This window comes from Thalassophryne amazonica, chromosome 10 (assembly GCF_902500255.1).
Source record: "Thalassophryne amazonica chromosome 10, fThaAma1.1, whole genome shotgun sequence".
NCBI lineage: Eukaryota > Metazoa > Chordata > Actinopteri > Batrachoidiformes > Batrachoididae > Thalassophryne > Thalassophryne amazonica.
The window spans coordinates 4,081,803-4,108,229 of record NC_047112.1 but is presented as its reverse complement, the minus strand read 5'-3'; the positions used below and the strand labels follow the sequence as shown (position 1 = coordinate 4,108,229).

The 26,427-nt window shown below is 43.0% G+C and overlaps 2 protein-coding genes across 4 annotated transcripts in view; both read right to left on the bottom strand.

Moving 5' to 3' along the window:
• Positions 1-14,041, bottom strand: part of LOC117519420 (NACHT domain- and WD repeat-containing protein 1-like) — a 28,824-nt gene extending 14,783 nt beyond the window's left edge. Inside the window, exons 1-9 of the mRNA XM_034180769.1 lie at positions 13,802-14,041; positions 11,998-12,083; positions 11,800-11,916; positions 10,947-11,301; positions 9,567-10,872; positions 9,261-9,464; positions 5,834-5,987; positions 4,435-4,552; positions 4,078-4,242 (exon numbers count right to left, since the gene is read on the bottom strand). Coding sequence (XP_034036660.1) covers positions 4,078-4,242; positions 4,435-4,552; positions 5,834-5,987; positions 9,261-9,464; positions 9,567-10,872; positions 10,947-11,301; positions 11,800-11,916; positions 11,998-12,083; positions 13,802-14,018 — 2,722 coding nt within the window. The 5' untranslated portion in view covers positions 14,019-14,041. The remainder of the gene's footprint in view (positions 1-4,077; positions 4,243-4,434; positions 4,553-5,833; positions 5,988-9,260; positions 9,465-9,566; positions 10,873-10,946; positions 11,302-11,799; positions 11,917-11,997; positions 12,084-13,801) is intronic.
• A 5,630-nt stretch (positions 14,042-19,671) lies between these two features.
• The window catches only part of thop1 (thimet oligopeptidase 1), a 55,501-nt gene continuing 48,745 nt past the window's right edge, over positions 19,672-26,427 (bottom strand). For 2 of the 3 annotated variants that reach the window (XM_034179323.1, XM_034179325.1), the window contains exons 13-14: positions 25,777-25,913; positions 19,787-19,948 (exon numbers count right to left, since the gene is read on the bottom strand). In XM_034179323.1, coding sequence (XP_034035214.1) covers positions 19,787-19,948; positions 25,777-25,913 — 299 coding nt within the window. Of the gene's footprint in view, positions 19,949-25,776; positions 25,914-26,427 lie in introns of all 3 variants that reach the window. The other variant, XM_034179322.1, reaches the window with a different exon arrangement.

The window sequence follows — 26,427 nt, the reverse complement described above, 5'->3', positions numbered from 1 at the left end:
CTGAGGTGGCTCGGGCTTTTTTTTTTTCAGATGACCCCTGAACGCCTCGCTGGAGAGGTGTTCCGGGCATGTCCCATCGGGAGGAGGCCCCGGGGAAGACCCACGACACGCTGGAGGGACTACGTCTCTAGGCTGGCTTGGGAACGCCTCGGTGTTCCCCCGGAGGAGCTGGGGGAGGTGTGTGTCGATCGGGGGTCTGGGCGGCTTTGCTTGAGCTACTGCCCCCACGACCCGACTCCGGATAAAGCGGAAGAAAATGGATGGATGAATGGATGGAATAAATGCAATGTACCAACAGGAAATATGAAAGAAGATGATCTACACTAAACAAAAATATTATGAGTCAGGTTCCAGATTCGCCAAATTACTTGCAAGCAAATTACAAAAACAACAAGCCGACAATACAATATACAAAATAAAAGATCCAATTTCGAAAATGTGGGTGTATAAACAATCTGAAATTCAAGGTGTTTTTCAGAATTATTATAAGCACTTATACACACAACCAAATTTACAAAATGTTCAACAGATAAACAATTTTTGTGAAACAGCTCAATGTACCTACTCTGTCTGAAAATCAAAACAGAATACTTATGGCTGAAATAACGGAAAGAGAGCTGTCCTGTGTGATATCAAGTCTGAAAGCAAACAAATCACCTGGTCCAGACGGTTTTCCTGCTGAATGGTATAAAAAAATCTTACCGACCCTTATTAACTGATCAAACAGGCTTCATCTCACAGAGACAAGCATATGATAATATAAGACGTACTGTGCACATAATGAACCACATTAAAAAGAGGAAGATTCAGGCAGCTTTGGTCAGCCTTGATGCAGAGAAGGCCTTTGACTCTGTGAGCTGGTGCTTTTTATATAAAGTACTACAGAGATTTGGCTTTCATAGTAATTTAATAAAAACAATTAGAGCACTATATACAAAACCAATTGCTCGGATAAAGATAAATGGACATTTAACAAATTCATTTGAACTGGAACATGGGACTAGGCAAGGTTGTGGGCTCTCACCTCTTTTGTTCTCCCTTTACATAGAACCTCTTGCACAGATGATAAGACAAACAAATGAAATAATGGGAATAGACATCTCTGGAGACATACATAAGGTGGCACTGTACGCCGACGATGTCCTTATATATCTAAAGGAACCAACTAAATCATTGCCTATATTATTTAATTGTCTAAAAACATTTGGCAACTATGCTGGATATAAACTGAATGTGAATAAAACACATAATCACATTAAATTACAATCCTCCAACAAATTTACGCAAAGTGCTAAAACTAAAATGGGACTAAAATACTTTAAGATACTGAGGAGTTGTAATTCCCACTGAAATTATGACTATAGCTAAACATAACTACGATGAACTTGTTGCAAAAATCAAACAAGACATTCAGAGATGGTCTGCTGTTCCCTTTATGAGTCTAACTCAAAGAATTGAGTCAGTAAAAATGAACATATTGCCAAGATTTCTTTTTCAAGCTCTCCCTGTAGAGGTTACTAAAAAGCAGTTCGTGGAATGGGAAAAAATAATCTCTACGTTCATATGGCTGGGAAAAAAACCACGAGTGAGAGTCAAGAAATTACAACTTTCTAAAGAGAATGGAGGAATGGCAGTACCTAATTTGAAAGACTATTATTACTCAGCGCAAATCAAACCTGAGAATCAAGCTAAATGGAAGGACATTGAATCTCGTGTTCTGTCGGACCCCCTGCTGCCGGCAATATTAGGGAACAAAGATTTAGGAAGAATCCTTAATGAAATCCATGGCTGAAGTCATCATTAAAATCTTGGTCAAAAATTAAAGAGGAATATAAATTACATAATTTGAAGATCGTGAGATGGTGTGTATACGATCCTGACTTTAAGCCCAACCAAATAGACACTGGATTTCACAATTGGATACTTAAAGGCATAACAACATACTACTCTTTAACAGATAAAGGAATATTAAAGGATTTTCAGACTCTCATGAACAGTCATAACCAGAGAAAACAAGATTTTAATAGATATTTGCAAGTGCGCCACTAGATTAATAAAGAAATAAGTTTCCCTCTAGATGTGCAGGAACCGGTGCTCAAGGAAATATTACATTCATACAATGCAAAATCAAAAAAAGGTCTAATATCTAGATTATATAAAGGGTTTATGAGTAAAAAATCATATTCAACACAATATGTAAAAATGAAATGGGAAAAGGATGGCTCCATTATAATGACTGATGAAGAGGGGCGGGGTTACTGTACATCTGTGTGGAAGTGCACAAATTCACATTCTTGGAGAGAATTCAATTGGAAATGCTTAATTAGATTTTTTAATCACTCCAAAGCTAAAAACGTATTATAATGGGGAGGAGCCTAAGTGCTGGAGACAGTGTGGAAGCCAAGATGCCAATCATTGGCACATATTTTGGGAATTTCAATTTCAATTTATTTTCCTTTATATAGCGCCAAATCACAACAGAGTTGCCTCAAGGCGCTTCACACAGGTAAGGTCTAACCTTACTAACCCCCAGAGCAACAGTGGTAAGAAAAAACTCCCTCTGAGGAAGAAACCTCAAGCAGACCAGACTCAAAGGGGTGACCCTCTGCTTGGGCCATGATACAGACACAAATTACAGAACAATTCACAGAACAATTCACGGACAAATATACAAGAAATGCTATTGGCGCACAGGACAGGCGGATCGCCAACACAAATACAACTCCCATCTCTGGATGGAGCTGCACCTTAAACAGAGAGAAAAAACAGAATCAGGCATCAGAAAGACAAGAAATACAGTATAATTTGTCAGCATTAATCAACAAGAAAAACAGAGAAATACTAAGGTGATCGCCGGCCACTAGCCCTAAACTTCACTAAAAGACCCAGAATTTAGGTAAAGTTGAGGCCACAGCCCGCTCCAATTACTAATAAAATGAATTAAAAGAGTAAAAAGCACAGTAACATACTATACCAGTATGCTATCCATATGAAAGGGAAAATAAGTGCGTCTTAAGTCTGGACTTGAAAGTCTCCAAAGAATCTGACTATTTTATTGATGCAGGGAGATCATTCCACAGAACAGGGGCACAATAAGAGAAAGCTCTGTGACCCACAGACTTCTTATTCACCCTAGGGACACAAAGTAGCCCTGCACCCTGAGAACACAAAGCCTGGGTCGGTACGTAAGGTTTAATTAGGTCAGCTAGGTAGGGAGGTACCAGTCCATGAATAATTTTATAGACTAATAGCAGAACCTTAAAGTCTGATCTCACTGGGACAGGAAGCCAGTGAAGAGACGCCAAAATGGGTGTAATGTGGTCGAACTTTCTGCTTCATGTCAAAAGTCTGGCTGCAGCATTTTGAACCAATTGGAGACCCCTAATGCTGGACTGCGGTAAACCAGAAAATAGAACATTGCAGTAGTCCAATCTAGAAGAGATAAACACATGGATCAGAGTCTCAGCATCAGCCATAGACAGGATGGGACCAATCTTCACTATATTTCACAGGTGGGAGAAAGCAGTCCTAGTAATATCTCTAATGCGGAGGCCAAAGGACAACGAAGGATCAAAAATTACCCCAAGGTTCCTCACTTTGTCAGTATGATGTATGACACACCATCACAATAAAAAGAAATTAAAATGTCAGTAAAAAGAGAGATTTTTATTTGTTTGAATGCCTTTTTGAGTTTGATTTGGATTTTTACTGTAGTTGTATTTTAATGTGAGCTTTGCAATTTTTTATTTTGAATGTATTTATTTGTGTGGGTTTGTTTTTGGTTGTTTTTTGTAGTCTGCATAAAATAGATTATTTTGGTCCAAATCTCATTTTAAAGATTCCCTCTGAGGAAATTTAAATTGTTCCGTTTAAAAACCATTGACTGCTGCAGTCAAATAGCTGAGAGAGAATAAAAGTTCATAATGAAATCGTTTCCACTCAGACCAGTTACATTTTAAAATCCAGCAGCTGTTTGGAGGATTTTTAGTTTTATCTGAAAAAGTCCAAGATTAAAATGATGCTGAATTCAAAACTCGAAGCTAAATACCATAAAGGAAAACACTATAAATAACTGACCCACGTCTCCGTCCAGGAAGTCCAGGCTGGGTTTGAGCAGCACCAGAGCATCTCGGACTAACCCGGTCTCAGTGCAGTTCATGTACTGGGAGCACAGGTCCAGGTCCTGGATTACACTGGACACGCCGTGCACGCGGCTCTTACAGAACAGCCACTCTGCACTGCCTGAAAAACAAACAATCTGCCAGCTGCACTCCAGACATGTCAATCAATAACATCAGTGTTTAAGCCCCGCCCCCCTTCTGTAAGCAACTTACAGGTCTGTTAGCATCACCCCGTGTTTTCTTGCCATCATTGATGTGCAGAGAAAACACGCCCATGAAATTACTAGTGCTAGATCAACGGCTTCTTACTTACCGATGACTTCCTGACGTAGCTCCTCCCACAGGCCAGCGTGCAGCAGGTGATAGGGCAGCTCCTGCAGCTTCCTCACATTAGCCAATCCTGGAGCAAACCACAGTGGCTGGGGTGGGACCTTTAACATCACAGAACCAATCAGAAATCAAACTAAACAAAGCTGAAATAAACAGCAGAAGAACAACTATTCAGTGCGTCAGCAGCGTGGTCAGATGTTTTATTTTTATGGTTTCTGTGGACAGTGGATGGTTTCTGATCCGTGACTCCACATTTGAACAGATATTAAGCCTGGTTCACATGACGGGATTTTAAAGTTATCTTTAGGTTTCCAAAACCAGAGAGACCACACACATGGAGATTAAAAAAAAAAAATCATAGATCTAACAGTGTTGGTGGTACAGTGTGTGGTGTTCAGCCACACGGTGAGGACAACACCACCACACACCAACAGATTTCACACACCAACATTCCCAGCTCAGACAGGAAATCTCGCAAAATCTCTCGAGATTAAACAAGATACTTTGTGGACTATTTAAAACAGAGGAAAAAAAAAACAATACAAAAAGAAAAAGAAAAGGTGTTCTTTAAAGGAGTGGAGACAACGTGACCACCGGAGTCAGAACAGCTGTTTTGATTTTATTTTCTGCTCCGTGCATCCGTCACCTCGCTTTCTGATTGGCTGCACATCACATTCAGCAGGCTGCGTGCTCATTTGTGGTCGGAGGACACAACACACGCTGCGATATCAGGCCAAAAAAAATCCAACATGTTGAATATCCCCGATTTGTGATCGAAGCGCCCCTGATGTCCTTCCGAGCAGATCAGAGCGCTCTGAACACACGACACACAGCAAGAATATCTAATAAAATTATATTTAGCGTCATCACGATTGTCGGGGCGTCCTTAAGATTGTCAGAAGGGGAAGATCATGTCCGATATCGACCTAATTATCCTGCCGTGTGAACCAGGCCTTACTCTACACATGACACGTGTGTGTGTGTGTGTGTGTGTGTGTGTGTGTGTGTGTGTGTGTGTGTGTGTGTGTGTGTGAGAGAGAGAGAGAGAGAGAGAGAAAGAGAGAGAGCGAGATTTCAAACCATAAATATTTGGACAGAGTTTAGATTTTAGAGCACGATCACACCAAATTTTAAAAAGTGATGTTGTAAAGCCACATTTTACATTCAGGTAAAGTTCTTTCTAACTTCCTGGATTTGATTAAACAGACAAAACAACTTAAATCTAAATTAAATTCCACTTCGAACATTTATCAGAGAGAAACACACACACACACACACACACACACACACACACACACACACACACACACACACACACACACACACACACACACACACACACACACACAGAGTAAATAAATCCTTAAAACTCTGGCGTGAACCTTTCTGTCAGAGACAAGGAGCGAGAGACCCGGCAGAGCGACCGGCTTCAGCTTCCCAGACCAGCGACCCAGAAAGTACTCAGCCAGGTTCCTCCGGTACCGCCCACGCCGCTCTGATGTCAGATACCGAGTCGCTACTGCCTTAGAGAAATGCCTAGTTACACAAACACACAGCGTCAGAACAGATTAATTCAACTCAGTTTAGACTCTACACAGGTTTTCATTCTGTCCTGCAGTAAAAACACACACGTTTGGAAATAAATGTTCCTAAAACCGCGTTTAATCTGGGACACGCCCACACGGTCCCTACAATGCCCCAGTACCCTCTGAACTTTTAAAGGCTCAGAACACATCCAACACTGAAAATAAATTTAATACTGAGACCTCTGGGTCTGTGGCTCGGTACTCGGTTATCAGTGGTGGGCACAGATAACCAAAAAATTAACTTCAATAACAGATATTCAGATAACTGAAAAAATATCTTTGATAAAGATAAACCGATAAACCACCCAAAAATGTATTGGAAGTTACAGATAACCGAAAACTGATAAATTCCAGTATTGTCTCTGGTACATTTGCAACTACTAACAAGCTGAATTTGAGTTTTAACACCACGATCTCTTTTGGAAGCATCAGAAGCGACAACAGACCCAAACGATGAGTCCACACTTCTATGTTTAAACATCTTGCCCCCTGCTGGAAGCTCTTGTTTACTACACGGCTTCCAGCACAGAAGCACCCTGAGAGGAGCCACAAAGCCCAGCTCTCTACCAATCACAACGCTCCGGTCAGGCGGAGGTCTTGGAAAATAAAGTCATGCTGACTTATGGTTTGGTGTGAATACTGATAGAATAACTCCATTAATGTCAATTCTGTCATTTGCACAAAGTTAAAATATAACATATTTCTTTTAATGTTGAATAATGCACTAATTCTGAGGTTTTGTAACAAACACAGACAGATCACAAAGGATTCTGGGTAAAAGTGCCTCTGCTAAACACTGATTGATTGAGTCATTCATTATGTAAACCAACACGTTAATTGTGACGTGTGTCATGTGCTGGTGTTTACAGATAAATGTGCTTTTGTAAAATATTCCATTTTTTATTTGTATAAACAGGCATTTTTACGGAGCCCTGGAATTGTCATCGCAAAATGTTTTGCATGTGGAGAGAATGTGCGCTCATTTTATTAGTGCCGTGCGCACGTTTTATGATGTTGTAAAACGTTCACTCAATCTTGTCTTGACACATAAATGTTGGCTTTACACTGTGCGAGTTTTGGCCCTTTTTCAGATGATTTTTCATTCGTGTGAGAATTTTTTGGACCGAGTTTCAGGTTAATCGCGCATCCTGCATCGTGTAGTGTACATGGAGTAACAAGCTACGTTTAACATCTCACGACCACCTCCTGATCGCCGATCATATGGTCAAATGAAAATCAAACCTGTTTGATATTATTCTGGTCAGCCGTCGTGAGGGTATCCTGCTGCTGAAGAGCTACAAGCGTCCAACCGCTCGCACTGTGCATGTGCAAACACCGCAGAGCTGTCTTGTAATGTTTTTTATTGTTTTGTTTTTAAACTTTGATGTCTCCCATTGAGAGTTTTCGTAAATTAAGCTTGAAAAAAAAAGCTTATGTTTTGCGTCTGGAAACACAAGTTCAACGTGTGGTTTTTGAATGTACAATGTGTGTGAGAACAAATTGGGCACTCTGAACTTTTACACCGTGCGGTTCTGTAGTACAGTTTGAACTGAAACCGAGTACAGTGATTAAAAATATCATACAGTGTCTGCTCAGCTTCAGGACGAATACTTACTGCCAGGAACTGCCATGAACACTACTGGCCAGTAGATGGCAGTAGAGGCCTTGAAAACTTACCAAAACAAAATTCCAGATAATCCGTGCCTGCTACATTTAAGATGCATGGAATTTAACAAACGCAAATACAATAACGTCTATAAACCCAGAGAATATATTCCCGAGAGTTTTAGGCACTAGAGTTTAATGCTGTTGTCCGTGGAGCCTGAACAGAGTGTCTGAAATGCATTTGTCCTGTCATGAACGTACTGAGATTACCCTATCCTACCCATAATGCACTGCTGGGCACAGCATGTGCTCACTAAAACCTTAATAATTAGCGCATTACTTTAAAACTAAAACATATATCTGATATTTTCACTTTATAAAACTTCAGACATCACAGTAATTTTAAATAACTTGTCCAAAATTAGTTTGGTTAAAATTTGAACCATAAGTTAAAAATGTACACCTCTGGATGACTTGGGTGATATTGCCAGCATATCAGTATGGTGTTAAAGGAAATTTTTTTTTTGTGACCAGTTCTCCTTTGCCTGCAGAAGATAGAGCAGTTTCTCATAGAAGCAGCTCTCTTCTGTTTGCAGAGGGTAGAACTATACATCTCTTAGGAAACAGGTAGGTGCTCAACTGATTTTAAATTTTAAAAATGTTTGCCGCTGTTCAGCTTTGTTTACTACGTATCGGTCTAAAAGTTATCGGACAAAAATTTATTGGAAGATAATTAGTCCGATAATGTTTATGAAAGTTATCTAAAAAGATAATCCGATAATGAAAATATTATCTTCAATAATTATCTGTTATCGGATTATCGGAACTGTGCCCACCACTGTCTGTTACAGAGACCTCCGGGGTCTATGGCTCGGTACTCGGTTACAGACACCTCCGGGTCTGTGGCTCAGTACTCTGTTACAGAGACGTACGGGTCCGTGGCTCGGTACTTGGTTACAGAGACATACGGGTCTGTGACTCGGTCCTCGGTTACAGAGACGTACGTGTCCGTGGCTCGGTACTCTGTTACAGACACCTCCGGGTTCGTGGCTTGGTACTCGGTTACAGAGATCTGCGGGTCTGGAACACAGAGACCTCTGGGTCTGTGGCTCGGTACTCTGTTACAGAGATGTACGGGTCCGTGGCTCAGTACTCTGTTACAGAGACCTCCAGGACTGCTTTACCTTCATGTGTTCACAAACTGAAGTTCAGCCACGCACCACTTGGTGGCGCTTTAGTGATGGTGATGATCATGTTAATCCTGTCTGGACTTGTGACTCGGCTGAGGGGAACATAAATCCAGCAAAAACTTTCCAGAATCCACATCAAGAGCAAAACTTTGAGGAAGATCCACTGAACCCGTTCTGACCAAAAGTGACGGCATAAAATAGACCAAAAGAAAAAGTTAAGAGATTACTTTCAACTCTTTAATCCCTTTTAAAAAAAGAAAGTAATTATGATGGAATTTTTAAAAAAAAATTTAAATTACTAAATTTAATGAAAGTTTAATTTCGTTTTAGGTTAGATGATGTCAGTGTGTTTAAACTGTCAGCTGGATGTTATTTGTCCTTTGTGGACGTAATGAAGCTTTGAAGCTGAAGTTGGACTCGTTTCTTACCGATTCTGAAAGACGATGGCGACGGCTCCGCCCACCCAGCGCTCCTCCAGATGGTCCTCCAGGTCGCGTCGCAGACGAGACCAGAGCAGCGGAGGCAGCCGTATCAAGGAGGGTGTGGGCGGGAAGGCGTACGTGTATATCTCCCTGATGACATCATCATCCAGTGACATGACATCACGTAGTTCCGCCTCCAGCAATCCCTCCCTGACAGGACACGAGGGCGGAGACACGAGACAGTTTAAAGAAAACAAAGTAAAATCTTCCAAATTATGTTTAATCTACCGTTGGATACAGGAAGTGTCTCACCTCGTCAAAGTGATGTATCCTAAAGCTCCGCCCACCACCTCCTTCCCGTGCTTCTCCTCCAGCTTCTCTAAGAGCAGTGACATCACTTCCTGAGCGCTGTCACCAAGCCACAGCTCTGTCAGAGGGGTGAAGGACGCCCAGCGTTTGGCGGTGGACAGCATGAGTTTGAGGTGAAGCGGACAGCCGCTGTGCTCGAAGCGCTGCAGCACGGCGCCACTCTGCTCAGGGGTTAGAGTGCGCTGCACAGCCTGCAGGTATGAGTCCACCATCTGCTGGCCCTCATCACGCGACAAGCGTCCCACCTCAAAGAAGGAATCCACGCCGTCCAACTTCAGCCGCATGGCCACCAACATCTCACTGCTGGTGTCCATGGAAACCACCATGTGGACGTTTGGCGGCATGGCAACGGGCAGCCACCTGAGCTTGTGGGCGTGGTGTCTGTCAGACAGACAATCCAGCGAGTCAAGGATGATGAGCAACATGTTGCTCTGCTGGGAGACATCCGCCAGAAGATTCTGGAAAAACTGGACAAGCTCCTGATGGCTGTTGGTGATGAGTGGAGAAGGCGGAGCCAAACCAGAAGCTGAGGAGATCTGGAAGCAGATGCTGAGAAGGATGCAGTCGATATCAGGGCAGCGAGGATAACTCGCAGACAGGAGCCTGATCACCACCAGCGCCCTGGCCTCCAGGATGCCATGCATTTCCTGTGCCAGTTTGCACAACAGAGACGTCTTTCCCGCCCCAGAGGCGCCGTGGACCACCAGCGGGGGATGGTGGACTTTAGTGGATTCCCACATGGCAAGACAGAGTTTACCCAGAATTCCTTGTCTCCCCTGGATTCCTGCGCTGAGCTTGGCGCTCAGAGCAATGTGGCGCTTGACCTCCTCCGTCGCCTGCTCTGAAACAGCACCTTCTACTGTGGCAGTGCCGTTCTTCTTCGGGCACCCATGCGCCGCTGACTCCAGCGCTGCAGTGATTCTGGTTTGCATCTGTGCCACAAACTGCTCGCAGACGCTGTCCAGGTACTGAACGTGCTCCCTGCGTTTCAGGTCGATGACGCCCTTGCTGAGCTCCACGGCGTGAAGGTTGAGGATGTTCTGCGAGGTGGCGTTCAAGCGTGACTTCAGGCTGCTGAGGAGCTCCCGGGCCTCGCCATCCAACAGGCCATCAACAGCCACATCCATGTACTTGGCAAAACGTTTAGGCCCCTCCCTCACCTTCTGGCGGGAGGTTTCTCGGATGAAGAGCAGCGCAGACTGTTCGCCGTCAACCTTCCACACGCCCTGCTCGATTTCACGCTCCGTGACTGCAGACAGGACAAGAAGAACTTTAGATTTCACCTTCGAGCACGTCCGACAAACTGAGGCGGTGACCTCTGACCTGATTTGTAGAAATGCTGTTTCTGCTCAGCTGTGATGTCACCATCTGTTTCGGCGTGTGCAGCAGCGTTGCGGAGTAGCTTCAACAGCTGTGTCTCTACGGACCGCCACGACAGATTGTCACCGTCACGCTGCGGCTTCTTCTCAGGTCGAAGGTCACTGTAGTGGGGAAAGTGGGTCGTGACTGGCTGAAGGACATAAGTGGGCGGGATGGCGTTGTTGTCCAACAAGTACCACCGCTGGAGCAGGTTGATGCCTTCAGAGTTTTTGGACAGTTTGGACAAAAACACCTCAAAGTGTTTCTGTGGGATGAGCCGAGGAAGAGCTCGATGACCGTACCGGTTCCCCAGCAGCGCCTTTGGACCAAAGACAAAAACAGAAGAGACAGTCAGAGAGAACATCAGGACATCTCAGAACCACCTGAACCGGTGTCACTGATGGTCTGTGGAGAGGTCAGCTTCGGGTCGAGGCAGCAGATCAAACAAACTGCTGCACAAAGAAAAAGAATGAGATGAAAGGGAACTGTCTGATGTCATAAAGCAAGAATGCTGGAGAAGAGCTCAAAGGAGGAACAGTCTGAAAATGTGGCGCCCCCATGTGGCAATGGAGCGTGGTTGAGGTGCGCGCTCAGAGCGCCGCTCTACTGACTCCGAGAAACAGCAGCAGCCAATCAATACAAACTAAATCCTGATTGATCAGCAGATCAGAACCTTCACATCTTCCTGGGAATGTTTGAGTTGTCACAGATTTTACAGATTTATTTTGCAGCTTCAGGATTCATTTCTTTCTCCAGAAATTTGAAGTAGAGTTTTTGCGGCTGACAAATGTTCCACTGCTTGTATGAGTGCACTCACAATGAAAGCAGGACCGGCTGAAATCCTCTGACAGATCTCGATCTCCTGCAGAAACAGCTCACAGGCCTCATGGTCTCCTGCCGGGACACCGCGGAGGCCCCATCGCAAATCCACCACCTGCACAGGACAAACCGCTGGATTATTTTGTCCTTTTGGAAAATTTAAGTGTAAATTAAAAGCTGAAAATGTTGAACTGACCTCAAACACCAGCCCCAGACCGCGGCAGAAAGCAAGGACTTCTGGGTAAGCTTTCTCCAGCAGAACTTTCCTCTCGCTGCTCATATCTGCATCACAAAACACTCCAGGATCAGACTCATCGGGCCGGAGTCGGAGACACCAGGCCCACAGCTATTTTTTTGTTTTGTTTTTTTGGCACATTGTGAATCCCGTTGCTCATAACGGAGGCACTCAGTTCACGCCAACGTTAACTTGCGAGTGTTGAATTATGTTATGCTAGCGAGTTTTTAGGCCACTGTTGGCCCATTTCATCCTAACATTAGCCCATTATCATTGCATTATGACACCAGAGGCTGTTCAAGGCACGTGAATGATTTAATCCACAGTGAGTCACAGCTGTACAGTGCTCCCCTCACTCAGGTCCTCAAAAACCACAAGTTTGCATTTTATTTATTTATTTTTCACGCATTATAAACCCTGTTTGTCACAATGGAGACACTTAGCTCATGCTAAGGGCTAACATTAGACTTTAGCCTTATGTGACACCAACATCAGACCATCAGATGAGTCCAGAAAAGGAGGCCCTTCTTAGCCCATCCTGTTGTCAGCCGGGATGGAGAACCAGCTATGTGAACTGGGGATATTGTCTGGTGGTGGAATGAGAAGCAGTGTGGGTTCTGTCCTGGTTGAGGACCTATGCAGCGATATTATAGGGGGGATGGGAGTAGTCCCAACCAGTCGACATGCAATTTATGGACTTGGAAAAGGCCAACAACCAGATCCTTTTAGGTATTCTGTTTGGACTCCTGTCGAAGTGTAAAGTACCTAGTCAATGAACACACAATACAAGCAAAGTAGGAGTTGTGTCCGTATTCTTTGTATTTCATCAGAACCGTTTCTGGCCAGGGCTGCACCTCATCACCAATCCTGTTCACAAACAACAGCAGAAAATGAACGAAACATCCCAGAGTCACGACTACGGTGAGGTGGGGGTCAATTAAAGATTACACAGGCATCAAAATATAAAATGCTCCAACTATATTGAAATTTACACATTGTTTGTCTAATAATAAAGACTCCAAAACAGTAAAGTTTGGACAACTTTTGACAAAGCTAGAAAGGAATACAAATGAAAAGTTAAAGTTCTGATTTTGGTTAAAAAAAAAAGCTGATGCAAACTATTTTAAGTGTTGTTTAGTCACTGATTGTTAGTACTGTTTGGTAACAATTTGGTGAAACTTGGCCACAGACTGATGGGCTCTGAGTCCTTTATTGTCTTCAGTGGTGATGGACAGGTTGACTGATGAGATCAGAAGGAGTCTCCATGGACTATGATGTTTGCAGACGACATTGTGATCTGTAGTAAGAGTAGAAAGCAGGTTGAGTGACTCGCATGGAGAGGTGGAGATATGCTCTGGAGAGAAGGGAAATGAAAGTCAGTAGGAGCCAGACTGAGTGCATATGGGTGAATGAGAGGGAGCCCAGTGGAATAATGCAGTTACAAGGAGTAGAAGTGGTGAAAGTAGATGAGTTTAAATACTTGGGGTCAACTGTCCAAAGTAATGGAGAGTGTGGTAGAGAGGTGAAGAGTGCAGGCAGGGTGGAGAAGAGGGAGGGTTAAGAGAAGGATTGTGGATGTACTAAGGGAGGACGTGCAGGTGGTTGATCAGAGGAAGATGCAGATAGGGTGAGATGGAGATGGATGATGTGCTGTGGCGCCCCATAACGGGAGCATGGTATAATCATTGACATTCAAACTTATGAACTTCAGTGGAGATGAAAATCATGATCTTTAGAAAGTGTTAAAATGAAGATGAACACTGACCTGTGAATGCAGAGCAGATAAACACTCGGATCATGTTGGACTTCAGTGATTTTATCTGAGGTCCAGATAACACCTTTCCTTTCAGGATGTTCTGTAATGTGGTGTCTGCTGCTGTTTGGTACCCCATCCTGTTGTCACTTTTGGCAGTAGATGTTTGGTCCTCGGTCATGTCCAGTCTGGCACTATGTTCTCCTGCTGGGTTCTCCGTGGTCTCCATCCTGTTTCCACGTTCTCCTCTGTATCCTGATCACCTGCTGATGTTTTGTCTGCAGCCTCTTGGTTTACCTCTGAGAGTTTCCTCCAAGACAACCAGTTTTCCCACCTGAGCCGGTGTTCCACCGGCTCAGGTGCTCATATAGCAAACTGTGAATAGTGTTACTAACAAACAACCACAACTGGAGAAAAGCATGGAACAGGAAGGACCTGCTCTGAAACACCAACAGTTAAGACCTCACACACACACACACACACACACACACACACACACACACACACACACACACACACACACACACACACACACACACACACACACACACACACACACACACACACACACACACAGTAGCAGGTGCTTCCTCTGGGTGTGTGTTGATCAGACAGACATTATGGTTGATTTCCTGAATCCTGTTCAGTTCAGTTGAACTGGAAGGTGTTTAATGGGGGGACCCTGGGGGCCTCCCCCCCCCCCCCCCCCCGAGGTGTCAGCTGCATCAAACAAACATCTGCTGCACCTGCGGCTTCTGTTCAGACAAACTGTGACCAAAAAGAGCTTCAGGTGTTTTACCGACACTTTCAGACGTTGGACGTTGATTCGTTTCATATCTTCGGTTTGAACCCTCTGGAGTCCAGGGTACAATTGGCCGTCTTTGACTACTTTTGGTTTTACCTTTATAATTTACCTTTAAAAAGTGTTTTCCTGGCCTTGTTTGGTGGTTTGTTTGTTTTTTTGTTTTTTTTTTAAACACAACCTCACCTGTGTGACTGTACAGTTTCTCATTCATTCTGATCTACTGTATTAACACAGTGAACCTAAAATCACACAAAAACATAAAATCTAAGTAGAAAAAAGGTTGTTTTTTTTACTATGAAAACCACAAACTTGTTTAATGAACCATTTTCATAACTTAAAATGTCAATATAAATTATAAATTTCAAAAACATATGTACAAATGTAGCAAAAACAAAAACAAACTATTTACATAAATCTACATTTTATTTATTTGCTATATTTGCTAAATACATAAAATTTACATAAATACATAAATCTTAGAAACATGGTGTCTAACCAGATCCTTACTCTGGATGGCATTACCCTGACCTCTAGTAATACTGTGAGAAATCTTGGAGTCATTTTTGATCAGGATATGTCATTTAAAGCGCATATTAAGCAAATATGTAGGACTGCTTTTTTGCATTTACGCAATATCTCTAAAATTAGAAAGGTCTTGTCTCAGAGTGATGCTGAAAAACTAATTCATGCATTTATTTCCTCTAGGCTGGACTATTGTAATTCATTATTATCAGGTTGTCCTAAAAGTTCCCTGAAAAGCCTTCAGTTAATTCAAAATGCTGCAGCTAGAGTACTGACGGGGACTAGAAGGAGAGAGCATATCTCACCCATATTGGCCTCTCTTCATTGGCTTCCTGTTAATTCTAAAATAGAATTTAAAATTCTTCTTCTTACTTATAAGGTTTTGAATAATCAGGTCCCATCTTATCTTAGGGACCTCATAGTACCATATCACCCCAATAGAGCGCTTCGCTCTCAGACTGCAGGCTTACTTGTAGTTCCTAGGGTTTGTAAGAGTAGAATGGGAGGCAGAGCCTTCAGCTTTCAGGCTCCTCTCCTGTGGAACCAGCTCCCAATTCAGATCAGGGAGACAGACACCCTCTCTACTTTTAAGATTAGGCTTAAAACTTTCCTTTTTGCTAAAGCTTATAGTTAGGGCTGGATCAGGTGACCCTGAACCATCCCTTAGTTATGCTGCTATAGACTTAGACTGCTGGGGGGTTCCCATGATGCACTGAGTGTTTCTTTCTCTTTTTGCTCTGTATGCACCACTCTGCATTTAATCATTAGTGATTGATCTCTGCTCCCCTCCACAGCATGTCTTTTTCCTGGTTCTCTCCCTCAGCCCCAACCAGTCCCAGCAGAAGACTGCCCCTCCCTGAGCCTGGTTCTGCTGGAGGTTTCTTCCTGTTAAAAGGGAGTTTTTCCTTCCCACTGTAGCCAAGTGCTTGTTCACAGGGGGTCATTTTGACCGTTGGGGTTTTTACGTAATTATTGTATGGCCTTGCCTTACAATATAAAGCGCCTTGGGGCAACTGTTTGTTGTGATTTGGCGCTATATAAATAAAATTGATTTGATTTGATAAATGCAGGAAATGCTTCAGGTGTTTTTTTGTACAATCATTTACAAAACAATCACATATCACAATAATATTTAGAATGTAAATATACATTAAAAACACATAGTGCAGGAAATGCTAATGCTAATCTATTTACAAAACAATCAGATGTCAAAATAAGATCCAACACAATTATTTGTGCCACTCAAAAAAAGTTCATGTCCAACACAACACAGGGGCACATCACAGGCCTGACACTTCCACGGTGTGTCACTCCGCTTGTTGTCCACCTGAAGGCACCTTTGGTGCCTCAATCTGCCTTTTGTAGCCTTTTGGTGAGGATCTGTGTCTGTCACAATTGGCACAGGAACGTGGTTCTGGCTCCTGTTCTGTGAGACACCTATCTTGCCTGTGCCACACAGTTGGCACACCAGCTCCACTTGCTTGACACTGCTGATCTCACAATGCAAGATGAATGCATTTGTGGTTGCAATGTCAAGGAAGTGCAGTAACACTGTCATGTACCAGCGTCCAGTAGTACTGGATGAGCTGGTCAGATAGGTCAACTCCACCCAAGTCAACACTGGGGTAGGACAGGGAATGTCTTTTACCATCCAGCGTCCATCCTTCACCCTTCTCCGCATTGTCTCACTCGAAAACACATGATGGATTGTGGAGCACACAGGCACCTCCTGTGTGTCCATCCACTTTACAAACACCAGAGGCCCCTCTCTTATCCATCTTATAGATCCTCTTTCAGATTTTTTGTGAGAGCATTTGCCTTCCCTCTGGGGCATCCTCATCTGTTCTCCCTGTATGTGCCACATGCCCCAAACTTCATGTTAGCCAGGTCCATGAACAGTTTGGGACTCATGTAAATGTCCATGTAAATGTGGCACCCAGTGTTGGGTATTTTCTCCTCCAAACATTCTTAAAACCTTTGATAAGACAGAGTCAAGAAACACCAGTGAGACAGAAAGTCAAATTAATCACGCGCGGAGTGCGGCCAGGCTGTACACCAAGGCTACACTAAAGTCTGGCCTGTGCTCCCGCTCTTTTTATTACAGAAGCCCTCATTACATCATAAAACTTGTCCTAAGGGTGGGGGAAGGATGACGCAAGACAAGTTTCTTCCCGTAACATAAACACATACGTCAGTAAGTGCAGCTGTAAGGAAAAACAGTTTCTTTCTTTTACTCTTATCGTCAAAGGTCAGCACATCCCGTTCGTCTGTTGCAGTTATCAGCTGTTGTGCATCTGCCTGGAGTGTCCTGGTCTTCACACTAAGCATCACATCACAACAGTCAAAACAACCTTCAGTTCTTTTACTCCCAGTTTAGCCTGACCCCGTCATGCTTCACTCCCAGTCGTTAGCGGCTACAAAAACAAGTTGTATAATAATAATAAGTACATCCAGCTCTTCATTCCCAGTTCAGATTGACCCCAGCATGCTAAAACAAGGTTGAATAACACGTACATTCTCAGGGTTACTTTTAAGACAGGTGCATAACAGCACAATAACGTTTTCATAAGAAAGAAGACAAAGGTACAAATGTTTAACAGTGATAACATATATATATATAAAATCCTTAACACCCAGTACCAAGCGAGGATGGCTGGATCAGGTTCATGACCACATCGTACAACAGCCTATGCTCACTTGTGGTCAGTCTTGCCAGTGTAAATGGTGAACTTGAGTGTGTAACCATTACTTGAAACAGCCAACAAAAAAAGTTTCATGCCCCATTTTGTTGGCTTGTCCTTCAAATCTTGAGTAATTCCAGTTTTTGCCTTCATCGCCACCATCCTTTCATCCACTGCCAGCTCCCTCCTCAGATGGTAATAAGCCTGGAAAGCACTGAGAATGTCATCATACAGAGGCCTGACGTGAAACAGTTTGTCATGACCTGCTGTTCCCTTTTTCTATCATTTTCTACATCCTCATCTGGATCACTTAGGTGGATGTTCCAGAATATCAATCTAAATCTGTCTCTAGAAATTACTTTCACTCCAAAAGGCACAAAATAGGACTTTGTTTCTCGTAGTCCTGGAGACTTGGCAGTGACACCTATGACATGTATACCAGAAGTCCAATAAATTTGTACAGATCTTCCATTTCAATGTCTGCCCAGTTGTATTTTTTTCCCTAATGCCTTATTTTTTGCAGCAATTTTATTGGTGTTGGTGGAGATTGTTCTAATTGTGTCAAAAAAAAAAAAAAAAAGCTGTTTTGGACTTTGGGTGGAGAGTGCATCAACCTGGACTCCTATTGGTCTGTGGCTGAAATCTGCTTACCGCTGGACGGGTGTCTGCATCCTCCTCCATATTCCAGCAGACAGTGCTGGGGTGTGTCTCTGCTGCGTGTCCCAGCAGAGATCTGGGTCTGGAAACAGAAGCATGCACTCCGAATCTGTTCAGATCTCCGTGCGCACATTGGTGGATCCACCTGCTTTGGTTGCTCCTCCAGAACAAAAGAGGGATCATCTCTTTCAGCACCAGAATCCTCACTGTCTGTTTCAGACTCTGACGATGCACTGCATGCTCCGTCTTCCTCCAGTTCAAAAAATAACTGAAGCACTTGCTCCACATTCATAAAACGCCTCATTTTTACAAAACAAAAAACAAAAACAAAAAAAACCCCCAAACAAAACTAATCACACACTCTTTCAGTCAGTAACAAAGAGAAAGCAACCACACAATCAGATCCATGTGAGGTGGGTGGGCTGTGATCAAACACACATGGGGTTAGTGAACACATGTGGGGTTAGTGACTTCTGATTGGTGGAAAATTCACAAGCCAGCCAACCACTGTTGCTGCTGCAGTAGAAAAGGAAATGATCCTTTTGGCTGCCTGTGTGACATAAACAGGCAGCAAAAAGTGACCTTTGGGGAGGTGATGGCCTAGTGGTTAAGCGTTGAGCTTGAGACCAGAGGATCCTCAGTTCAAATCCCAGCCTGACTGGAAAAATCACTAAGGGCCACCAGTCCTTAATCCCCACTTTGCTCCCGGTGTGTAGCAGGCACCTTGCATGGCAGCAGCCTCACATCAGGGTGAATGTGAGGCATTATTGTAAAGTGATTTGAGAATCTGATGCAGATGAAAAAGCAGTATATAAATGTAGTCCATTTACCATATTCATGGAAAATTACTCATAAGTTATAGTAGGCCTATTAACAAAATTTAAAAAGTGCTATAAAGGTTCATTCAGCACACATCTAAAGGGAGCCTGAGAGTGCAGCAGATTGTTACGTCTGCTTAATTAGGTCATGTGACTTTTTACACGAGGGCGTGTCATTTGACTCCAGAGAGTTAAAGCAAAAAAGATTTTGCTGCAGTTTTTTAAAATTAAAGATCACCAACTAAACAGATTAGAAAAAGGCTTTAATGAGCATGTGTTGAAGCCCCGCCCACTGTCCCTGCGATTGGTGTGTTTCCTGTGATGCAAACAAACTCATGTTTCTGCTTCAGACTCAATGGCGCCCCCTTTACTTGAGTGTAAAAACATATTTGCAACCAATGAGGCTAAAATTTCTTTATTTGCTAAAAATTTCTTTCCATGTGAATATTTTACAGGCTCGTTCTTTTCCCTGTGCTCCTCGGTGGCTGAGTCGTGGGTGGGCTGCTGTGATTGGTCAGCAGGGGCATGGCGTGCTCGCCTGCTGCTCCAGTGAAAGTCCTTTGCTCAGTAGGAACGCATCCTGTTTGGGTTCCCGCCCGAGGAACTTCCTCAGCATCTCGGAGGCATCTTCAGAGCCACCAGGCTGCAGGATAAACTTCCTGTAGTCCAGACCCACCTGCAGACACACCAGGACACAGTCGTTATTACGAATGGGTATTGATAACATTTTATCAATATCGATACCATTATCAATTCCCTTATCGATACCTCTTGTAAATTTTCTGTGTACTAAAAGTAGGCATTTTATTGAGTCTTAAAGTAAATAAATATGAAATTGGTCACTGGATCCTTGATGTCTGGACATAAACAGAAATAAACAAAATCTGTAGTTTTTGTCAAAAGCATTTCCTTTCAGATACTCCTGCAAGAAGACAAGAGTCCCAGTTAGTGACTTTAATCCACACAAAAGTGACTCACGTTTGACATATTTTAATGGCTTTGAGAGGAGTTAAGAAGCAGACTTGTCACTTCTGGAAAGCAGCAATGCAAAGAACCAACGAAGCAATGGGTCGGAGCACTGCTGCATTGGTTCAAGCTTTAAAGTGGAGCTGTTACAAAAGCGGCTGATTACAGATCCTGCAGGGTCTGTAATCAACGTAGAGAAATGATCATTTTCCCGACAAACACCCTCAAAAACAACGACCGCTCTGAAGGACCGATAAGGGAATCGTTAAGCAAAAAGACTATTGATATCGGTGGATCAAATCATTTCTTAATGATACCCTAAAAGAACAGGTTCTCAATACCCAAGCCTAGTTGTTACAAACCGACAGAACGCACAAGCACCAGAGTCCAAGGACGAGATCGTTCTAACGCACCGTGAGTCTGAGCGCTCGCCGTCCAAACACAGGCTCAATTTAAACAATTTTTTTTTGGCCTCTACTGGTGGTTGGCTCTCACTGCGGTATTGTATCACTTCCTGTTCCGGAGCACAGCGGTGTTTTTCTGTATCTGTTAGCTGTTTAATCTGCGCAGTTAGATTGATCTAGATAACTAGATTACGATTTGTTTCCCAGTGTAATCTTCACGTGCCTTAACTAAAGCACTCCCCCTGCTGAATCACCTCTAAATTATTTACACATTATTCACTTTGTGTGTTTTTAGGAATCCGCTAGCTTAGCGCAGCTACTAGCTCTTAGCCGGTTTAGCATGGCGGCTTCTCCTGTCTCTCCTGCACTTTTCTGCTCTGGGTGTGAAATGTTTAGTTATTCCTTGGCCTCCTTTAGCAGTAATGGTACTTGTAATAAGTGTAGCTTATTCGTAGCTTTGGAGGCCAGGCTGGGCGAATTGGAGACTCGGCTCCGCACCGTGGAAAATTCTACAGCTAGCCAGGCCCCTGTAGTCGGTGCACACCAAGGTAGCTTAGCCGCCGTTAGTTCCCTTCCAGCAGATCCCGAGCAGCCGGGAAAGCAGGCCGACTGGGTGACTGTGAGGAGGAAGCGTAGCCCTAAACAGAAGCCCCGTGTACACCACCAACCCGTTCACATTTCTAACCATTTTTCCCCACTCGACGACACACCCGCCGAGGATCAAACTCTGGTTATTGGCGACTCTGTTTTGAGAAATGTGAAGTTAGCGACACCAGCAACCATAGTCAGTTGTCTTCCGGGGGCCAGAGCAGGCGACATTGAAGGAAATTTGAAACTGCTGGCTAAGGCTAAGCGTAAATTTGGTAAGATTGTAATTCACGTCGGCAGTAATGACACCCGGTTACGCCAATCGGAGGTCACTAAAATTAACATTGAATCGGTGTGTAACTTTGCAAAAACAATGTCGGACTCTGTAGTTTTCTCTGGGCCCCTCCCCAATCGGACCGTGAGTGACATGTTTAGCCGCATGTTCTCCTTGAATTGCTGGCTGTCTGAGTGGTGTCCAAAAAATGAGGCGGGCTCCATAGATAATTGGCAAAGCTTCTGGGGAAAACCTGGTCTTGTTAGGAGAGACGGCATCCATCCCACTTTGGATGGAGCAGCTCTCATTTCTAGAAATCTGGCCAATTTTCTTAAATCCTCCAAACCGTGACTATCCAGGGTTGGGACCAGGAAGCAGAGTTGTAGTCTTACACACTTCTCTGCAGCTTCTCTCCCCCTGCCATCCCCTCATTACCCCATCCCCGTAGAGATGGTGCCTGCTCCCAGACCATCAATAACCAGTAAAAATCTATTTAAGCATAAAAATTCAAAAAGAAAAAATTATATAGCACCTTCAACTGCACCACAGACTAAAACAGTTAAATGTGGTCTATTAAACATTAGGTCTCTCTCTTCTAAGTCCCTGTTAGTAAATGATATAATAACTGATCAACATATTGATTTATTCTGCCTTACAGAAACCTGGTTACAGCAGGATGAATATGTTAGTTTAAATGAGTCAACACCCCCGAGTCACACTAACTGCCAGAACGCTCGTAGCATGGGCCGAGGAGGAGGATTAGCAGCAATCTTCCATTCCAGCTTATTAATTAATCAAAAACCCAGACAGAGCTTTAATTCATTTGAAAGCTTGACTCTTAGTCTTGTCCATCCAAATTGGAAGTCCCAAAAACCAGTTTTATTTGTTGTTATCTATCGTCCACCTGGTCGTTACTGTGAGTTTCTCTGTGAATTTTCAGACCTTTTGTCTGACTTAGTGCTTAGCTCAGATAAGATAATTATAGTGGGCGATTTTAACATCCACACAGATGCTGAGAATGACAGCCTCAACACTGCATTTAATCTATTATTAGACTCAATTGGCTTTGCTCAAAATGTAAATGAGTCCACCCACCACTTTAATCATATCTTAGATCTTGTTCTGACTTATGGTATGGAAATTGAAAACTTAACAGTATTCCCTGAAAACTCCCTTCTGTCTGATCATTTCTTAATAACATTTACATTTACTCTGATGGACTAGAGTATCTCGTCAATAGTTTTACATCCTCATTGAAGACAACTTTGGATGCTGTAGCTCCTCTGAAAAAGAGAGCTTTAAATCAGAAGTGCCTGACTCCGTGGTATAACTCACAAACTCGCAGCTTAAAGCAGATAACCCGTAAGTTGGAGAGGAAATGGCGTCTCACTAATTTAGAAGATCTTCACTTAGCCTGGAAAAAGAGTCTGTTGCTCTATAAAAAAGCCCTCCGTAAAGCTAGGACATCTTACTACTCATCACGAATTGAAGAAAATAAGAACAACCCCAGGTTTCTTTTCAGCACTGTAGCCAGGCTGACAAACAGTCAGAGCTCTATTGAGCCGAGTATTCCTTTAACGTTAACTACTAATGACTTCATGACTTTCTTTGCTAATAAAATTTTAACTCTTAGAGAAAAAATTACTCATAACCATCCCAAAGACGTATCGTTATCTTTGGCTGCTTTCAGTGATGCCGGTATTTGGTTAGACTCTTTCTCTCCGATTGTTCTGTCTGAGTTATTTTCATTAGTTACTTCATCCAAACCATCAACATGTCTATTAGACCCCATTCCTACCAGGCTGCTCAAGGAAGCCCTACCATTATTTAATGCTTCGATCTTAAATATGATCAATCTATCTTTATTAGTTGGCTATGTACCACAGGCTTTTAAGGTGGCAGTAATTAAACTATTACTTAAAAAGCCATCACTTGACCCAGCTATCTTAGCTAATTATAGGCCAATCTCCAACCTTCCTTTTCTCTCAAAAATTCTTGAAAGGGTAGTTGTAAAACAGCTAACTGATCATCTGCAGAGGAATGGTCTATTTGAAGAGTTTCAGTCAGGTTTTAGAATTCATCATAGTACAGAAACAGCATTAGTGAAGGTTACAAATGATCTTCTTATGGCCTCAGACAGTGGACACATCTCTGTGCTTGTTCTGTTAGACCTCAGTGCTGCTTTTGATACTGTTGACCATAAAATTTTATTACAGAGATTAGAGCATGCCATAGGTATTACAGGCACTGCGCTGCGGTGGTTTGAATCATATTTATCTAATAGATTACAATTTGTTCATGTAAATGGGGAATCTTCTTCACAGACTAAGGTTAATTATGGAGTTCCACAAGGTTCTGTGCTAGGACCAATTTTATTCACTTTATACATGCTTCCCTTAGGCAGTATTATTAGACGGCATTGCTTAAATTTTCATTGTTACGCAGATGATACCCAGCTTTATCTATCCATGAAGCCAGAGGACACACACCAATTAGCTAAACTGCAGGATTGTCTTACAGACAAAGACATGGATGACCTCTAATTTCCTGCTTTTAAACTCAGATAAAACTGAAGTTATTGTACTTGGCCCCACAAATCTTAGAAACATAGTGTCTAACCAGATCCTTACGCTGGATGGCATTACCCTGACCTCTAGTAATACTGTGAGAAATCTTGGAGTCATTTTTGATCAGGATATGTCATTCAATGCGCATATTAAACAAATATGTAGGACTGCTTTTTTGCATTTACGCAATATCTCTAAAATTAGAAAGGTCTTGTCTCAGAGTGATGCTGAAAAACTAATTCATGCATTTATTTCCTCTAGGCTGGGCTACTGTAATTCATTATTATCAGGTTGTCCTAAAACTTCCCTGAAAAGCCTTCAGTTAATTCAAAATGCTGCAGCTAGAGTACTAACGGGGACTAGAAGGAGAGAGCATATCTCACCCATATTGGCCTCTCTTCATTGGCTTCCTGTTAATTCTAGAATAGAATTTAAAATTCTTCTTCTTATAAGGTTTTGAATAATCAGGTCCCATCTTATCTTAGGGACCTCGTAGTACCATATCACCCCAATAGAGCGCTTCGCTCTCAGACTGCAGGCTTACTTGTAGTTCCTAGGGTTTGTAAGAGTAGAATGGGAGGCAGAGCCTTCAGCTTTCAGGCTCCTCTCCTGTGGAACCAGCTCCCAATTCAGATCAGGGAGACAGACACCCTCTCTACTTTTAAGATTAGGCTTAAAACTTTCCTTTTTGCTAAAGCTTATAGTTAGGGCTGGATCAGGTGACCCTGAACCATCCCTTAGTTATGCTGCTATAGACTTAGACTGCTGGGGGGTTCCCATGATGCACTGAGTGTTTCTTTCTCTTTTTCCTCTGTATGCACCACTCTGCATTTAATCATTAGTGATCGATCTCTGCTCCCCTCCACAGCATGTCTTTTTCCTGGTTCTCTCCCTCAGCCCCAACCAGTCGCAGCAGAAGACTGCCCCTCCCTGAGCCTGGTTCTGCTGGAGGTTTCTTCCTGTTAAAAGGGAGTTTTTCCTTCCCACTGTCGCCAAGTGCTTGCTCACAGGGGGTCGTTTTGACCGTTGGGGTTTTTACGTAATTATTGTATGGCTTTGCATTACAATATAAAGCGCCTTGGGGCAACTGTTTGTTGTGAGTTGGCGCTATATAAATAAAAATGATTTGATTTGAATTGATTTAAACTTGACATTTGGAATTGTTGAACAAACAAAGCTAGCACTTTCCCACCTTCTGGACATTACGCTAAGCTAGGCTTACACTTTCCTTGCCTTCTGTCTTTATGCTAAGATAGGCTCACTTTCCCTGCCTTCTGGGCTTTATGCTAATCTAGGTCAGTACTTTCCCCCAACTTTTCAGGTCTTTAGGTTAAGGTAGACTAGCAGGTTACCCTACTGCTTATTTTACTGCTAAGCTAGGCTGCCAGTTTACCTTGCCTCCAGTCGCTGCACTAAGCTAGGCTAGTGCAGCGACCTAGTGGCTTACCTCGTTACTAGTCTTTGTGCTAAGCTACAAGTTTATCTTTGTACTAAGATGGACTGCTTCCAGTTTGAGCATTTCAGATTTTTATTTATTGCAAATTTAACGAAAGGAGTTTGTGTCAAGTCTGACGTCGTCACGTCCACAGTAACAAATTGCTCATTAAACGTTCACTGTTTATTTTAATAATTATTTGTTTAATTCTTTACAATATAGCTTTGCTTTTTCTTTTGATTTCCTTCAGTCGTGCTGATTTGCTCTGACCTTTGGGTTCATGATGCCGTCCTGCTTGAAGCGAGTGTAGAACATGTCCATGGAGTAAACCTCGCTCCACAAGTAGCCATAGTACTGCGCATCGTAACCGCCAGCCAAGTGGCCGAAGGTCGCTGGCATGTTGGTACCTGCAGAGCATGAAGGAAAGGTCAGAGGACAAAGGACAAGACTAGCTCATTAAAGGGTCCCTGCCACGCTATGACGTTTTTACATATTCTTGAAGAATAAAAAAGCTTTTTCCACATGTTGTCTTTGTAATTTGTTTTTTTTTAAAACCATAAAATTACACTGAACAAGGATTTAGACGTTTCGTTACCCATCTGAGAATTTGAATTTTACGCCTCTGAGGCGAGCTACTTTTTCGCTGCGACGGATGTGACATCATTCAAGTAAATGTGTTGCAGCGCAGCTCTGTTTACCAACACGGCACACGGACAGCGAAGGCATAGTGTGTGATTATAGCGAAGATTTAAGTGACCGATTGTTTTTGAAGACGACGAGGAAGTTTCTGATGAAGATATTAATGGTGTAAATAATGAGCGGCTCCAAACCGTGTATGTTCCAGCCAAACGCAACAGAAAGAGGATGAAGCGCAGCTGACAGCAGCAGCGTTGTGGTGTATGGCACAGAATGGTTTGTTCA